At 33.9% G+C, this 18,870-nt stretch overlaps 3 protein-coding genes across 3 annotated transcripts; 2 read left to right on the top strand and 1 right to left on the bottom strand.

Moving 5' to 3' along the window:
- The first annotated feature begins 1,908 nt into the window (after positions 1–1,908).
- LOC107039198 (cystathionine beta-synthase) lies at positions 1,909–12,877 on the top strand. Its single transcript, XM_015258699.1, has 6 exons — positions 1,909–2,186; positions 4,875–4,984; positions 7,064–7,413; positions 8,333–8,586; positions 9,821–10,091; positions 12,115–12,877. The coding sequence occupies exons 1-6, from the start codon at positions 2,104–2,106 to the stop codon at positions 12,568–12,570; spliced, it is 1,524 nt and encodes a 507-aa protein (XP_015114185.1). The 5' UTR covers positions 1,909–2,103; the 3' UTR covers positions 12,571–12,877.
- Positions 12,878–14,071: 1,194 nt separating this feature from the next.
- LOC107039199 (trafficking protein particle complex subunit 6b) lies at positions 14,072–15,677 on the bottom strand. Its single transcript, XM_015258701.1, has 2 exons — positions 15,413–15,677; positions 14,072–14,621 (listed from the first exon to the last, which is right to left on the bottom strand). The coding sequence occupies exons 1-2, from the start codon at positions 15,536–15,538 to the stop codon at positions 14,220–14,222; spliced, it is 528 nt and encodes a 175-aa protein (XP_015114187.1). The 5' UTR covers positions 15,539–15,677; the 3' UTR covers positions 14,072–14,219.
- A 172-nt stretch (positions 15,678–15,849) lies between these two features.
- On the top strand, positions 15,850–17,929 carry LOC107039148 (AP-2 complex subunit sigma). Its single transcript, XM_015258620.2, has 4 exons — positions 15,850–15,961; positions 16,268–16,417; positions 16,776–16,949; positions 17,617–17,929. The coding sequence occupies exons 1-4, from the start codon at positions 15,959–15,961 to the stop codon at positions 17,716–17,718; spliced, it is 429 nt and encodes a 142-aa protein (XP_015114106.1). The 5' UTR covers positions 15,850–15,958; the 3' UTR covers positions 17,719–17,929.
- Positions 17,930–18,870: the final 941 nt, after the last annotated feature.

Below are 18,870 nucleotides of genomic sequence, written 5' to 3'. Positions count from 1 at the left end.
AATAGATCATATGTAAGATTTAGCGCTTTAAATAAATTTAAAAAATCAAGGTTTCAAAGGAGCTAATAAATATCCTTGAGCGGTCGATAGTTATCGGCGTGTTTAATGGAAGGCGTAAACAATGATAATTTAGGATTCGAGGGGCAGAGTATGGCACAACTATCGTTCCGTTTTTTGCATTTTCCCAATAATCAACTTCAACGACACTTCAAAGTCACACTTCGAAGATTGGATCATCTCGGTAATAAGAGATTTTAGGAGGAAATCTGAGAACACATTTTCTGTGTCTATTGAAACAGTTGTTCAATATTTCCTTTTTTTACTTTTATAAGTCGTCCCTGTAATAGCTGAGCAAAATAAAGTTTTGAATAATGCTGAATTTCGATGTTTTTAAATTTTCCGCTCAAGTGAAGGGCAGCCTTGAGATTTTTCTTTTCAAATCACTCGGTATTGGTTAATTCAACATTTAGTGAAACGTAAGATTGAATAGGAAAATTGAAAAATTACAACTTTCAGTTCTTTTTAACTTCCCGACCCGAAGGGAGGAAGTTATTTTAATGACCCCGAAAATCGAATGTGGAAATTTAAGCATTTCTCCACGTTTCGTGACCTTTGGCACCACTTCTGACCCTTTTCAGGTACCTGTCTGTATGTGTGCATGTGTGTGCGTACGTCTGTGACAAAAATTTTGTGCCACGATTCCTCCTGAACAAACGATGCGATTTGACTTTTTTTTTTTAATCGCTGTATTTTCATGTGACTTGAACCTGATTAGATTATGGAGACGATCGTCTCAGCGTTTCTCCAGTTTTTTCCAAAAAACATTTGGAAAAAAGTCGAAAATTAGCGTTTTTTTGTAAACGAGACCATTTCTCCGTGCATAACGATGCGATTTCAAGTTTTTTTTGTTAGAAACGATGAATCTTGATATAACGCACAAATCATGGAATACTGGAAGACATTTAATCAGCAGTTCACTAGCTTTTTTCGAAATCGATATACATTCAAGAAACAATTTTACTTTTCTGATAAATTACATCTTTTCTCGATGCGGAATACGGCGATGTGTGTGCATGGGAGTGGGTGTGAGTGCGAGCACGCGCACGGATTTTCTTGTCTTCTATGGGTATTTCCTCGGAGAAATGTGAGAAAAGGATTGAATAAATACATAATAAAAAAGTTAAAAATTAATGAAAGAAAAAACAAATGGTCGGGAAGTTATTGGTGCGACCCGTAATGGGTCACATCCAATTCCACCAACCCCTACCGGTCATACCCTAAAGAGGAAGCGCGACCGGGCCTGATTTTTAACAATTTCGTGAATACGGAAAAGAGCGATGTGAGAAGAAAATGTCGTTCCTTGTAGATCGAGAATTTCTCAGGAAAAGTCCTTACACCTATGGATTGATAATATTCAGCAAGAGGTGGGATTAAATAATTGAGAAAATGGACAATTTTGCAGTGAAGAATTTTCATATATTTATATTTTCGGGGATTATTTATTGTTTTTTTTAAAGGAAATGTTCTCCTACATTCCCTCTGAAAAAAAGCATGTAACATTTTTTGTCACAGTTTTTCGTGGCATAGTTTAGCTTATCATATGAAGAACATAATTAAATAGTATATGAGAATATAAATTTTGATTTAAAAAATCACTCTTCATCGAAATGATGCAATATTGAGAACATGATGACATTCGATGATCCAAAAATTGAAAAAATTTGGATTTTCGTTGGAGATAATTCTTTCATATCCAGCACATTTTACGAGTTTCCGCAGGTGTTTGCCATGCACACGCGTCGTAGGTCACATCTACCCGCTCCCCTCCTCTTGGTTCAGCCCCCACTTCATCGAAAATGTGCCTAGTTCTGGGAGGCAAGCGTGCGGGGTATAAAAACCTGACTGGCATCATACCCAACACAAGTTTACTTCAACGCGCTCCTGCGATTCTTCAGTCTGTCTAGTGTTTTCTATCGTCAATTTTAATTACCAATAATTGTCGTATAGTGAAGAAGACACGTGAGGAAACAGAGGTTTTTCGAATTTGAATCGTCGTTCCGGAACTTTTTTTTTAATCGTTGAAGTGGTCCTCAGGATTTCAGAATGGAGGCCCATGAACCCAATTCTCCTTCTCGATGCACGTGGACACGGAATGGAGCTAATTCACCGCATATTAGACGTGACGTGTAAGTCCGATGACTGCGATTATTCGCTTTTGATTACGGATTTTTTCAAGTGTGGGAGTAGCGGAAGGGGGGGGCGATAATTTGATTAATGAGCGAGTGGTAATTGGGGTGGAAGGTATCTCGACATCGATAAGTCGTCTGTTTTTTTTTTTTATTGTTGGAAAAACGTGTTTGAAGATGATTGTTGATTGATAATTTAGAGTTGAGTGATGCAACAAATTATAATAGGGGAAATCTGTTTTTAAAATCTTTCATCATTTTTAAAAGGAATTACGCTGCTCCAAAAGTTGGAATTAGTGATATCTTCAGTTTTTGTTTGCCAATATTGATTATTAAATTTAAAAATTTCACACGATTTCCCAGAAAATTTTTGCCAGTGATCTAAAGTTTAACAGAACATCGGCAATTTGTCGACATAGTGTTTGCTGGGTTATAGGATGTTTGTAGGGTCTCACGTATAAAAAATTTTAAAAATATTATATATATTATATTATACATATATTATACATATATTATATTATAAAATTTGAAAATATTGCATACAAAAATTCAACAGAATTTTCTCGGCTCAAATTTTAAAAGTTTTTTTGTTTGATTTTCTTGATGAAAAGAAAAGAGAAATAAAATGAAAAAAACTTGGAAAATTGGAGCCAAGGAAATTCTACAGAAAATATCTCAACAGAATAAGTTGTACAGAAAGATCGAATTCTATTGGCTTTTTCTGTAGAATATTTTCTATTGAACATTTCAATAGAATCGGCCAAATGCTCAAATATTCAATAAAATTGTCTAGCGGATTCGCTAAGTTCTTTTAATAATTTTTTTCGTGCGAGCTTTTGTACTCGTTGGTGTCCAATTCATGTCTGATCTGTACGTACCCAAACGGCCTCTTAAATAATACATTGCTTATGTTTCGTCACTTGGCCAGCACAATCCAGTTACGCTGGCAAACGTAACGCTGACAATGCTCTATTTCCACATATTCAACAATAACGCAATTAGCAAATCTGGGGCATAATATAAAATAGATTTCCTCATAACGCTACCGACTATTGAAATGATATTAATAAACTGGAAGAGAGCACCGGTTGAAAATTCCATTCGTTACAATGAAGGAATTATTCTGAGACTCAGTAATTTTAACCGTAGGTTGGTCACCCTATGAGGGAAACCCCGCCGTGCGCCGTTTTTCTTTAATTATAATTGACGGGCTAATCGGAAAAATTCAAAAAAATTTGCCTTTGCCGATTGAAATGTCTAAATAGTATATTTCAGCACGTGTGGGGCAATTTCGTCTTTAACGTGTGTGGGGTTTACAGCATGAGCCGAAGGCGAGTGATGTAACCACACACGTTAAGGACGAAATTTCCCAACAAGTACTGAACAAAATTTTATGTCACGAAGCCTGAAACCGGCTGAATTAGACACGAGACGCGAAGCGTCGAGTGTGTAATCCAGCCGGTTTCAGGCATGAGTGGCATAAAAATTATAGTAGTTTTTAGAACAACATATTTTCCAAAATTTCTAAAGAAAAATTATTTTGGACAAATGAATTCTCTTTCCCATATTAAATTAAATTGCCCATGACGCGACGTTGGCGGAAACTCGCTAAACGCGCCCGGGTAGTGTGGAGTGAATTCGGAAACACTACAGCCTAAATAACACGGCAACGAAAAATCCAAAATAATACCCCGCGGAGGTGACAAGACTAGGGTTAACACTCCGTTGGTCGCGCTATAAACGCCGCGCTTTTTCCAATTTTTTAAATTACACTGTAGTAAAGCTTCAGAAAAATTTGAAAAAAATTGACATTTTATTTTGAAGTGTCTGGAAGCCCCATCAATGAAAATATTCGCTGAAAATATCATAAGTAGTTAGATTTGCAAATTTTTATTCCGAAGCTCTGGGCTGTAAATTCTATTGATAAATTCTACTTATTTTTTGTGCTGCCTATTTGTTAGGAAAAAGTCAATATATTTCGAATTTCTGTTCGAATTTTTCTCTTAGATTTTTCTTCTTTCTTTTCTTTCTCAGATTTTTTTGGGCACAGATTTTCTAATTTTTTTCCGCTGGATTTTGTTTTGTTTTGCATTACAGAATTCTAGTGGAAAATACTTAGAAAATTGATGTCCAAGCATTCTTATAGAAAAAAATCTCAAGAGAAAAATTCAAACAAAAATTCGATATCTATTGACTTTTTCTTATTGAATATCCAATAGAATCAGCGCACAAAAAAATATAATTTTTCAATAGGATTCCAATAGAATTTTCACGCGAATTCACTAAGTTTTCTATTGAATTTTTTCATATGGGTGACCACGTCATTGCTACCCAACTTCCAAAAGCTAAGCCTGCCCACCAAGACAAATATGAGTTTCGCTCATGTAATATTCTGTGTTTCACGGACTAAATGATGAAAATTATGTAATTCTTAATCAATTCCGACCAGCTAATATACGATGATAATATTCCAAATAAGCAATTTACACTTGAGAAATTCCATTTTGCTCACGTTTCGAGTGCTCTGTGCACTTTAACACAGTTTATTCTATGCTATTTAACACAAGAAAGAAGCGAACAAATCATATACAAAAACCTCCGAAAACTAGATCCAGAGATTGCAAAAAAAAACTAAAATTTACTTAATCACCTTTTCATAATTTATTCTCATAAATTAATTGTTTTCAGCTTGAACGATAGAAAGAAGGTTTTACCCGACATTTTAGAAGTCATCGGGCAGACACCAATGGTGAGGCTAAACAAGGTGCCAAAGTTGCATGGAGTAAAATGCGAAGTTTGTGAGTATTTAATAGCAAAGTTTTCCAATGATTCGCCAGAAAAACGGCAGTTTTACGGGTTTAAAGTCACAAGACTTGTTAGTAGACGACGAAATTCTCCCTGAAAAGCCTGCCAATGATTCCTCGTATCAACACCCATCGACGGTACCTCAATAATTCGTAATTGAGATTAGTTATCGAGTTAAATTGTTTGCCAGTCCTCCATTGAATTACAAATGATTCGATGATTGAATTTTTGAATTCTCCAATAAAATTGTGTGCTATCAGTCATCACAGAAATTAATTGCATGAATAATTAATTTTACTGCAAGATGACGCAACTCGCAGATATCGTTACTCATCGTTCCTTGATATCTTCAGAGTGAAGGTACTTACGGTGAATTATCAGAAGAAGAAGTAGACACGAAAGATTGAATAAATCAATAGACCTGTCAATCATAAATCGAATGAATTGATTTTAAAAAAGATGTGTGTATCTTTGGAATGAAGATATTCACAAGCAATTGTCAGTAAACATTTTATATCTAGAATTTCAAACGCTGTAAGGAATATCCTCCAACAATTTTACGTAAATCTCTGCACTCTAAAGCTATTTATTAAATCAAGATATAGAAGAAAAATGGAGGAAAAACTCGACGACATGAATAGATGACTCAATTGCCAACAGAATTGATTAGTTTCAAAAGGATCACTTGTGGTGCAGATTTTTAAATATCTTCGCAGTCAAGATAGTGACAATAAATTTCTAAAAGTGCTTTAGGCAATTTTTCATAAACTCCTTCACGCCTAAGTTATTTACAAAATTGGTGGATGAAAAAATTTCTATTACTAGAATAGGGCGCGCACGACTTTGCCGTTTCTCATTTTCATTAATTTTTATCTCAATAACAATGCAGGAAAAATGAATAGTTTCAACGAAGTTTTTCACAATGAGAATTTTTTCCAGTTGAAAAAAATTACAGTATAAAACATATATGAGGTATTCCATACCAAATGAGTCAACGGCTGACCCTCACCCGCTTGAAAATTGATGGCGATTTTTTCTACGATTGGGGGGCTTGAAAAACTATCTCTCAAATTTTTAAAGATTTTTTTGTCAGCGAAATTCGGAGATATTTTTTTTCAAATTGTTCGTTTCTTTTACAATAACTCGAGTTCTACTGATTATAAACAGTATAAAGTAAATTTAAATATATACCTATATGTTACATATTTTTTCGATACATAATTAAAATCGTTTTAAGGTGTTTTCACCAAATTTTCGCAATTTTAGAAAAAATTAAAAAAAAATAGATTCTGGGTGGAACGCAACATGTATGACGGTTCAAAATTTTCGTTTTCATTATAAGAATTACTGAAAAAAAATTAAAATAATCGACCGTGACGTAATTGCCAAAATTCAAGTTTTTCAACTTTTTTTTCGAAAATTCATTATTTCGAGCATCTAAAAATTGGAAAAAATTTAAAAAAAAATTTAAAAAATGGAAAATTTTGCCCTCTAATAAATCGAAATCGGATGAGTTGAACTCGAGGTATTGTAAAAAAACGGAACAATTTGAAAAAAATCATATTTCCGAACTGGGCTGTCAAAAAAATCTGAAAAAATTTGAGAGATAGTTTTTCAAGCCCCCTAATCGTACAAAAAATCGCCATCAATTTTCAAGACGGTGAGGGTTAGCAGTTGACTCATTTGGCATGGATTACCTCATATACTATCTTATACAAATATTTTTTCAATTCTATTACAGTAAGAAATGAATTTCTCTTTTTTTACAATTACTGTAAACAAAAAATTACAGTAGGGTACATCACTTGATAAGCAGAATGGAGGCTTCAAAAATTGTTACACTGGATTTTTTAAAAGTGGATTAATTTTGTCATCCATTAAACTGGGAACATCTTGGGAGTCAAGGCATTTACAATAAATATCCAAAAGTCCTTTCTTGTAAACAACTGCAAGGGCTCCAAAAAAGATTTTGAGATAGCTTCCATAAAACCTATTCCTCCGGAGATATTAAAAAATTAGATATGAAAAGTGAAAAGAATCAGTTGATTCAATGAGATTATTTCCTCTCCCAGTTGCAAAATGTGAATTCCTCAACCCTGGAGGTTCTGTGAAGGATCGAATTGGTTATCGAATGGTCCAGGATGCCGAGGCACAAGGGATCCTCAAGCCAGGCTCCACCATCATCGAGCCCACCAGTGGTAACACTGGAATTGGTCTGGCCATGGCTGCAGCGGTCAAGGGGTACAGATGCATAATCGTGATGCCCCAGAAAATGTCCAACGAAAAACTTTATACTCTTCAAGTCTTGGGTGCTGAGATCGTTCGCACACCGACTGAAGCTGCTTGGAACAGCCCTGAAGGCCACATCAATGTTGCTGAAAAACTCAGGAAGGAAATTCCCAACAGTGTAATTTTAAATCAGGTAATTATCGATACTTTTATCGTTTCTTTATAGTATCAATAATTAATTCGTTCATATGATTATCCTATCGTTAGTAATTGCTTTAGGAATGCATTGAGTCATTATTTTTTATCGATTAAGGGGTATTTCACGCTATTTCAACGGGGGCAAGAAAATATTATATTTCGTTACGAGTGCGGAAAAGAGTTTTTTGGCTCGTGGGAGGTTTATAGCACGAGCCGAAGGCAAGTGATATAATTCAGAAGGGCTTTATCGTTGAGAAAGGATGGTTAGTTATGTAAAAAAAGAATTGATCGAAAAAAGTAGATATTATTGGTATTTTTCAAATAAACAATTAGAAAAATGGTTTCGTGAGTTCCATTCTGACAAATATGAAAAAATATATCTTGTGGAAAATATTATTAAGAACGCTGTGTTAAATTTTTGTTTAATGAAATCATGTGACGTCTCCGCCGCTGAATTCATTCAAGTGTATGTAAATAAAATTTTTCTGTTACCATTTTATCGAAGGGCTGAGGGGAGAGATAGAACTGTAAAAAGACAATCGGTGGTGCAGAAGAAAAGGGATAATAAGAATAATGATGCTGATAACATTCAACTAAGTTGAAAATGTGACAAAATTACGTAAAAGGAAATCTTATTCAATTTAATAAAATGAAATAAACAATAACTTGTATAGGATAGAAGGAAATGATGTGCAAAATAACCATTCGGAAGCATATTGCTAATTTATGAACAAAAATAACTAAACTATACAATACAAGAGCAATTTCCCACTTGTTTAGAAATAGCTTCGAATCAGGTAGTGTCGAAAATTTTTATTTAGCCCTTTTTGCGGGTCTGAGTGAGAGCTGTAGCAAAGATAGTCTGGAAAGTTTCTCCATCTCCTTTATCGCTAAAAATACATTGTTTATGACAGTACATCAACCCCGGAAATCCTCTGGCTCACTACGACCAAACGGCCACTGAGATTTGGGAACAACTAGAAGGAAAAATAGACTACATAGTGGCTGGAGCTGGCACTGGTGGTACCATAAGTGGAATTGGTCGCAAAATCAAAGAGTTATCACCAAAAACTGAAATAGTTGGAATTGATCCTTTTGGATCTATTCTCGCTCGACCAGAGAACTTGAACGACACGAAAATAACGTATTACGATGTAGAAGGAATTGGGTAAATAACATGCTCCCATTTAATATTGTAAGACAAAACTTTTGATACATTTCAATTTATCGCATTATTTCATCACTAGCTGAAGGGCCTGATGTTTCAGAACGAACTGCTTAATTTATTCTAGAAGAAAAATTCCTGAAATTTAGTATCAGTATCAAGAACCTACTCATGTAAGGTGGGAATTCTGAAATCAAGAACCGGTGGGTTTTTTAATTAAGGCCCATTTGGTCTGCAAATTAAAAACTATCGAAAAGGATAAAATTCTGGAATGATTGAATGTTATTTCATTCTTAATTGAGTCAAGGTATCAGATACTCCCAAGGAAAAAGGATTTATAAACATGAATAGATTAATTTCAGAACAGGAAAAATTATCAGTGCAAGAGTTAGAATAGTATTGAATTGAGAACTCGGATGTCCTTGATTTAAAAACCCCAAAGTTCTCATGTTGACATTTCGAGAATTAAGATTCCATTAAAATAAGAAAAAATGCACTTTAATTTCAGGATAATTAAACATATTACGTAGAGTTCAGCAAAGATGTGTGAGAATTAGAACTCTTTCCTCCAATCTTTAGGGAAAATTTCTGGAAATAAGTGAAAGTTATTGCATTACACTTATTTCCAGAATTTTTTGCTCGCTAGATTTCAATACAATAGAGTTTTGCAATTTAGAGATTTCTACTGGGAATTAGAAATTTTTTCTCCGTGGAGATTCTTCGCTTGGTTTTTAGAGAATAGTCTATAATTTGTATAAAAACTCTAGAAATCTTGAGAACGTTTTGAAAATTTTCTAGAAAAACGTAGAAATTTTCTTGAATTTATTAGAAAAACTGTAAATTTTCTGTAAAAACCTAATATTTTAGACAAACCGATAATTTTCCTAAATTTTCTAGAACAATCTATAATTTTCTAAATTTTTCAGGAATGCAAAAAGAGACCTTGAATTTTTCCGGAAAACTTGAAATTTTCTAGAATATCGCACAGAATCCCCAATTCCTTACATTTTTTCTTAACATTCTATTATTTTGTCAGAAATCCTGGGGGGAGTTTGAGAAATCTCAATAAAATTTCGAAAATTCTATGGTGTATCCTGTTGGATGCAACACAGGGCAATGATTTATAGTCTAACTCTTTACAGTCCCTAATTTAGTTAATAGTAAAAATCTCATCGAAATACCTCCCATGAGATTAAAAAAAATTCTACAGACTTATTATATGTAAGCTTGTTGATAGGTATGACTTCATTCCAACTGTCTTGGATCACACAGTCATCGATCACTGGATGAAGAGCAATGATCATGAGGCATTCAACATGTCTCGTCAGCTGATCAAGGAAGAGGGGCTTTTGTGCGGTGGAAGCAGTGGTGCTGCTTGTATTTCCGCCCTCAAATTCGCAAAAGATCTGCCAGCTGATAAACGTGTTGTTGTTGTTCTCCCTGATGGCATCCGAAATTACATGACCAAGTTGGTTTCCAATCATTGGATGGAGGGGAGAGGATTCATGGTAAATTCAAAATTTCCATATATATATTTTTTAGGGAAAGATGGGATACAGGGGAACTTTTTTCATGACTTTATAATCCTAATATCTCTGTTTGTAGAAAAAAAAAGATATTAAGCACCTGGGGCGTGCTACGCTATTTCTACGCTACGCGGAAAAAAAAATTTACCTCGGTATTTTTTAAATCAAACCCGTCATTAGCGAAATAAATAATTAACTTATTGTTATTTATATTCGATATTTAATATTTAATTAAATAATTCAATAATTTTCAAATTTTGAAAATTACTTGCAGGAGAATGATGTTTCCTCTCGTATTTGATGAAGTGTAGAACGATATTTTAAATCTTCATTTGAATAATAATCAATTTGAGGCAAAACAAGATCGTAAATTCACCGGAGTATCTTTCTCTGAATGAATGAGTTTTAAAGATTGGGGGAGTGGGTTTATTGTGAAAGCACAGTTTCCCTATATTTTTCGCTGATTTTTTCAACGCGGAGGAAAAAACCACAGGCATTATCGGTCGTCGACATTACAAAACCAGAACATAATGAGTCACAGAAAAAATAAACTCATAAATTGAAGTTCAATGTTTGAAACTAAATTCATTCATTCAATTAACAATGTAATAAACGTGACAAATGATTAATTTGGGGTAGATATTGACAAAAATATACATTTTCGATTGTCAAACTGAATTTATAATTTAATTATGACTCTTGACGTTTAAATAATTTTCATAATGAATTGAAAAAGATATTTTATAAGGTAGGAAATTAATTATTCATTAATTTTTTATGAAGAAGACTCGCAATTTTCAATATCAGTAAATTTTTAATTATTCCCTGAATCGCCGTAATTTTCAATGATTTCTGGAATCATTAGCAACGATTATAAATCCAAAATCAAGTCCAGACTTCGACACTTGTTAATAAAACAAGAGTATTTCATTTTCATTTTTAAAACGAAGGCATCTCGGAGTTTCTGAATAAACAGAGGTATCTCAGAATTCCCTATACAACTAATCTATCTGAATTTTCCGCGGAAAACTCGTCTAACTCAAACGAAATCATAAAAATACTATTTTGTGAACGCTGATTAAATAGTATTTAGGCGATTTAGTCGACATATTGTGAATTCATAATATGTTGAGATTCATGCCAGAGAATTAATAAAATGAATGGGCGGAACGAGTGGAGTGATCGCATCAAGGATTCAACCGGAGAATTCAGTGGGTAGATCATCAATCCAGAATTCATCAATAAGAAAATTAAAATCATCTGAAACGAGTGTAGTGGAGTTTTACAACGGATATACATGAAATTCTATGATTTGGAATCAAAATACGGATACAGGGAAAAGGACTTGAGAGAGTGAGAGTAACCACGACTTATGTGCATAACTACGCCTCGTAGAATCAGAATAATTCGAAGGTATCGAAGGTATCTGTTTTGACATCTTCATCGGCACGGGCCACATGGAATTAATTCTCAAACACTTACGTTTTCATGCTTTTGACAGCTGCATGGATTTGAGTTGTATGAGAGTATCATAAAATTTGAGGAATGACAATAAAATAAAAGAATTGCTGAATTATCTGGGAATTATACATATTAAAATGAGTACCACCTGCATAGTATTTAATCAGAGTTATTGAGATAAGTCTTATTTTATTTCGTTTAAGGTACATGATTTTTTCCCGGAAAATTGAGATAGATGAGTTTTATACGGAATTCTGAGATATCTTTGTTTACTCGGAAATTCTGAGATACCCTTTTAAAAATAAAAATGAAATACTCTTGTTTTATTAGGAAGTGTAGATTTCAGGAAACTCCAAGTACAAAATAAAATATTTGCGAAATATTAATAAAGGAATTTACTAAATGTTCAACTATAAATACTGAAAAAGATTCCAATGAAAAGAAAAGTATTTAAGTAGTTAAATATTCTTCAAATCATCCTAATCATTCATTCTCACATATTATTAGATTAGATGAAAAAAAATCTCTTCAACGAATGTTTCAGCCACCCCCAGAACCAGTTGAAGACAACAAATGGTGGTGGACCCAGCCAGTATCCTCCCTCCCCCTCTCAAAGCCCTCACCTTTGGAGGAAGGCACGACCTGCCAAGACGCCCTCCAGATTTTTAAGACCCAGGGAACTGATTACATTCCAATAACCAACGATAATGAACAGATAAAAGGCTTTCTAACTTCGAATACTCTAATGACTGGATTGATCAGTGGCTCTGCAAAGAAAACCGACCCTGCCGACAAACTCATCTGCTACTTCTTCACGAAACTTAATGTGAACGCGACCCTTGGACGAGTTTCTCGTGTTCTCGAGAAAGAACCCTTCGTGCCGATTATTGACGTGAGCCAGAATTCTAAGTTGATTGCAATCGTCACCCAGAAGATGCTCTTAGAATATATTTCGAAAAGCAAAGAACCTCAGACTAATGGAACTAATGGAACTATTTAAATTCCTGCTGATAATTTTAATAGGAAATTTCTGAAGGGAGAACCATCCAAATTTGCTTTTGTTTAAACACTATTGTGAAAATTTCGACTGGAATTTCCTTGGGAATTTATATCAAGTGGCAGTTTCACTGAAATTTCAAAGGAATTTCTGCATTGAAAATTCATAATTTGATGAAAAAATTGATGGGAACTATATTTTTCAGTTGAATCATTCCATTGGAATTAAGAGGCATCAGGAAAATTCAAGTAAATATACTCTTGAATTGTCAATTAATTTTAAATTTAGCGGATTTTGAGGCTGAATATTCATGTTTCGATTGAAAATTCACTCAAGTTGTTAACAGTGGATTTAGAGGAAAATATGAATATGGTTTTTTTGAAGCTTATGAAATTTTGTACAAGAGATATTTTGTGATATTTTTTAATAAGCATTTAATTTGTTCGAGACATATTTGAGTATTTACTTTGTTAAGTGGCCAAAGGAGAGAATCAAACGAAAGTTAAGTTCAAATTTTCTCGGATTTTTTTTGACGTTTCTTGATAAGGCTACTGATTTCATATGAATTTTTGGATTTCATTTTTGAAGCGGTGAAAGAAGAAAATTGAAAAGATCATATTATTTTGGATGGATTTTATCAAGAAAAGTGGTTGAGAGGGAAATGTTGAGAAACATTTTTCGTACATCATGAAATTTTCGAAATATATCTCTCAACATATTTCGAATTTCGGAGATATTTGCTGCATAGGGTGTACGAAAAATTCGACTTTGTCTCCCTTTACATTTGCTATACATGTCAATTTCAATTTGTTAAAATTTTTTATACTTCGATTTATACCACAGACTCTGCATTTTTCTACGTCCTTTACTCCGTCTTTTCATATTGTACTTTTGTTTTCTAATGAAATTCATGTAGTAAAGAGATTTTGCATTAAAAGAATCTTATTGTCCTTAAATCTATTGTACATCGTAATACTATAACATGATATTAAATTACAACTCTGAATAATTTACAGTTGTGTGCTCAGTTATCTTCAATCATAAAACAATCCTCAATTCCCTTAATTTAGCAAAAAAATTGTGAAATGAAGTAATCCAACTCGTCTTCACAAAAAATAAGTTTCTGATGAATATCTCAGGATCTGAGAGAGTTAAACAAAATTTCTGCTCTCACAAGAATTGTGGTACTTGTATTTGATTCTGAAATAATCTTCAAAAACAGATTTCGAATGAAATTCACTCATTTCGTACTAGAGTAAACAAGTTAATTTCTGAACGATTTCAACTTGCATTGAATATTTCATAAATGAAATGAAAATTGTACTAATTATTTCCCCTTTCAATAATATTACTCGTGTATAATCATGTCATCAATTATTTTTTCTATTGACCAACATAAAAAATTTAAAAAAAATGGCCCAGTCGTTCAGAAATTAGGGGTTTCGGTTGCGTTCAACCATTTCTTAATTTAATTACTCTTTGTTTTGTTATTTTCACTTCAAACAATTTTTTTCTGCTAATGCGAACATTCTTGAAGGTATGAAAGCCATTATATGCCCATTTAGGTGATTCTGTTATTTCACATGCTACCAAAAAACTCGAATTTTGCTTAACCGTAGCAATTGGCCTGTTCACCCTGTTTATATACTAAATTAAACCCTCTGGACCTCAATATGAAACTTGCAACTAGGTAAGGAAGATATCTCTGCTTTAACAACACTAACAATTCCCAGATTAGCCAGACTCCCTCTCAAAAGTCCACAGGTGAAAGCCAACAGCTTCGGACACTCACGTAAATACTGTTTACTGTCTTTGGCACCAATGTGCACTAATAAACGAAACGCATTGTCCTGCAGCATGTATGTCCCGTGATGATTAGTCTTCAAGTTGTCGATTTGTTTTTGGTAGAGACTCGACCAGAAATCAGTACAGATAAACTTAATCATATCCAGCTCGTCTTTGAATCGAGTCCATTCTCTGGTTAATCGTTCTATCACTCGATATCCAACACCGAAACCCATCCACTCTAGCTTCGATAAATCTTCTTCACCTTCCTGTGAATTGGCAAATGCATTTTTTTCGTCAGAACCTTTTAGTTTTGAGAAATCAGAAGTCAAGGGGTGCACGGCTGGTAACAATAGTGGTATTATCAGATTTTTTTGTGAATATTTTTGAAGGATGAAGGTTTGAACAAAATTAATGATGTTTATACAAAATCCTGAGCACTCAAACGATTTTAATTTGTCCTTATTTGATGGACGCTAAAAGTTATCTTTTTCATGGTGATGAAATAAACTAGACAATATGCACTGAATGTAGGGGTTAACGTGAGGCTATATACACGGCGAGAAAAACGAATAAGTTCTCAAACAAAACGTGTTTGCGCCAACAAAATCGTTAGTTGAAAATTACCATATATATGACTAAATTCCAATTTTACAATCATTATTGGGATCTGTATGCAATTTTTCTAAGTTCCTCAACAGTTCTCTCACAGCGTGGAATTTACTGTCAACTGACTGTCAACTGCTACTAAATAAAATTTCATATGTATTGAGAAAATTTGAAGGATAAAATAATTGGAAAATTCCTGCTAATCTGAGAAAAAAATTGCTCAAAAGCACTTCAATTTTGAATGAACGAGTCGATCCCTCCTATCTTATTAAATACCGGAATCATTGATGTTAGGAAGAAATGTCAAAAAACCTTTTGTTAACGAATTCTCATTAACAAAAAAATGCGGTATGAAATTGTTTCCTAATAATTAACAAGAATCTCATCTTTTAATAATTACATTTCACCACTTCATTGCAGACAAAAATAATCTACATAGAAAATTACTCACCTTAGAATTTGTACTCGTACTCATAACATAGTTGACAATCTCTGCATGTAAATACTCGAACAAACACTCGTCAGCCTCTCCAGAGCCCCCGGAATTCGGTTTTGATTCCCCTAACTGCGGCTTCATGATAAGCTTCAAAGGATTCTTCGTTTTATCCAGTTTGATATTTATTGAAAAATCTACAAATACCACACGAATAATCAGTAGCAAATGTTTATCAGCTGTTCAACACGTTTCTGTCACCCACATTTTTGACGTTGGCCAATTCTAGGGAATTTCCTAGTGACTTAGTTAACTTTTTGGTAACCAAATGAATGACCATTTGAACAGGTCAAAAGTTATCCTGTATCCGTTTTTGGATATCAGAACGTATACCTAAAGATGTCGTTGTGCTACTTGGGATCTGGCAACCCTGCGCAAAAGCTGGGTTTGATTACTAAAAGAGCTGTGGACAGTATCTCTATTGGAGGGCGGACATCTCTCGTCTCGTAGACTGAAAAATTCACGTTTTTGGAAGTTGACGATCGTTATTAGAACATTTAAACAATGGTAAATTCGTCAACAATCATTAACAATTAATATTAGACATTCAAATAAACTCTCTTTTATGCGTTTTATTTTAAGATTAAAGGGAAAAAACTAATTGGAGTAGTGAAGTGTGACTTTTGGAGCAGTTGATAAGGTTTTGACAGCCTTTAATGTCAATCAGTTTTGCTAGCATCACTTGATTAATTGATGTATTGGAAATTGTGGAAGAGTCGAATTCGGTGATATTCGATGAGATTTCAGTGGATTCATTGAGTGCAAGTAGCTGTGTTTGGAGAAATAGTAATGGTTATTTGATTTTATTTGCAGATTCGATTCATTTTGATCCAAAACAGAGCTGGCAAGACCAGATTAGCAAAGTGGTATATGAATTTCGATGATGACGAGAAGCAGAAATTAATTGAGGAAGTGCATGCAGTGGTTACAGTACGAGATGCTAAACACACGAATTTCGTTGAGGTTAGTTGGCCTATTTTGTTCGTCAATTCTCTCGTTCGTCGGATGTGCTTCGACACATCCAGAGAAGTGGTTGATTTTACTTGAATAGACTTTATTTGAATCAAATAGCTGAATTTAGGTGCATAGTTCGTAATCAAGTTTTTATTCAAACGTACGGGGTGAGAAAAGTTCAATGAAACATTTTCAATCATAGATTACTTGGGAATGGCAAAGATAAATGCATAATTAATGAGGAATTATCAATTTTGTATAGGCAATTCTAACTCATCCATCAGGAACAGTTGTATTGAAATATTCGTTAATCCACTCATCTATTTACGCACTTAATTGATTGTTTGATCTTTGGGTTCAATTTCAGTTCCGTAACTTCAAAATTGTGTACAGAAGGTACGCAGGATTGTACTTCTGCATCTGCGTTGATGTAAACGACAATAATTTGTGTTACTTGGAGGCTATTCATAATTTCGTTGAAGTACTTAATGAGTACTTCCATAACGTTTGTGAGCTGGATCTAGTCTTCAATTTTTACAAGGTGAGATTAACAATACTTCTCGAATTTTCATCATAAAAACTTTTTCATTAAGTTTTCCAACGAAACAACGGAACAGGATGAATTGAAAAATTTCATACGGATTATTTTGCAAATATCTCTAAAATTTGAACATTCCGAAAAAAATCCAGGAACGTTCTGAAGAAATATTCACTAATCAACTATTTGGCGCAAACAATATTTATTTAAAAAATGTTGTTCCTCTCGGTGTAAAACAACTTCTCCTGATCTTTTTCTCTAAACCTTTTGCCTTTGCAAATATTGACGACATTTAGTTGAAAATGATCATCAATGTTTACCATGTCTCTGATACTATTAGTAGGAAAAAACACCACTTTTTTTAGCAAACATTGAAAAATGTAACTTTTCTAGGACGTACGTTTAATTTGTTAAATTCCAGGTCTATTAATTAAGATTTTTTCACCAATTTCATTTTGAAAATATCTCTACAATTATTGTTTCGGAAAAAAAGTCGAAAAATATTCCTTATAGCCCATAAAATTCTCTTCTACAAATTTCTCCTGATATGTCTTTCTGAGTTCTTCTCTGTGACCATATTTGCAAAATTATCTACCCTCATCTTGGCGTAATGCATTGCCTTCCGCTGAGTCGATAATTTACATTGTTTCATGACTTTATTGTGTTCCAGGTGTATACAGTAGTAGACGAGATGTTCCTAGCCGGCGAGATAAGGGAAACCAGCCAGACCAAAGTCCTCAAGCAACTCCTCATGTTAAACTCCTTAGAGTAATGGCCAAAGATCCCATTAAATTGTATCATTCCAATCCCCGTTGTTCTCATCCCCCACTCATACTCAAATCCATTAAGAATCTCGTTCAGCATAAGCTAATTTGTTTTGATGTCATGTTTTTGATTTCTTCAAAGTTGAAGTTTCGATCAAATGTGCTTTGAGTATTTATTTAGTTTAAGATGAATAAAAGTTATGAAGTGTAAATTTTCAATTGGAAATCAATTTTTTGCGAAATTTCATTATTGCTTATTTATATTTTTTCATCACGCTGTGACGAAAAGTGAACTAGTTATTTTGAAATAGTTATTTTCATCACAAGGTCCACAAAGTATTTTCTGACGAATGTGGCTTTGTAGGCCGAGCCGAAGGCGTGACCGCGATCAAACCAAGCGAAGCGAGGTTAGAATCGCGGTTTACCGGGTCTTCTCACGAAAAATATTGTTCGTAACTCGTGAAAAAATGTTTTTTAGCTCGTGGGATTATATCACTCGCTTTCGGCTCGTGATATAAACCTCCTACTCGCCAAAAAACACTTTTTTGCACTCGTTACGAAATATACTAATATATCCGTTTATATATCCGCTTGCGACGAATATATATATATATATATATACATTATTTGTTTGAGTACATCGAAAGACCTAATGGTCACTTTGGTGACATCGGTCACCGAAATGACCATTTTGACACATGTGCATATCAATAAACAACTGAAAAAACAAACAGAAAATATGAAAGAATTGGCCAATCGATTTTTCCACCGGAATATTCGGATTAAAATAACAATCTTATTCATAATTAGCAATTGCGATATGAGACGTAAATTAGCAGATGATATGTTTTTTATCTTGTATAGGGTGTAGGAAGTGGAAAAACGCAATTCTGAGCCGTCGAGATTGCTATAAGGAACCCAAACTCGGCTTTAAGGCTGTATCTCTCATAGTTTGCGAGATAATCGCGAAAAACGAAATCGCCATAAGATGTGTATAAGAGACAGGTTTTTTATCTTGTATAGGGTGTAGGAAGTGGAAAAACGCAATTCTGAGCCGTCGATATTGCTATAAGGAACCCAAACTCGGCTTTAAGGCTGTATCTCTCATAGTTTGCGAGATAATCGCGAAAAACGAAATCGCCATAAAAAAAAATTTAATT

Source organism: Diachasma alloeum, unplaced genomic scaffold (assembly GCF_001412515.2).
Source record: "Diachasma alloeum isolate Michigan unplaced genomic scaffold, Dall2.0 Dall_scaffold_00294, whole genome shotgun sequence".
Classification (NCBI taxonomy): domain Eukaryota; kingdom Metazoa; phylum Arthropoda; class Insecta; order Hymenoptera; family Braconidae; genus Diachasma; species Diachasma alloeum.
The sequence above is the reverse complement of the archived record's forward strand: the minus strand, read 5'-3'. Positions and strand labels throughout refer to the sequence as shown.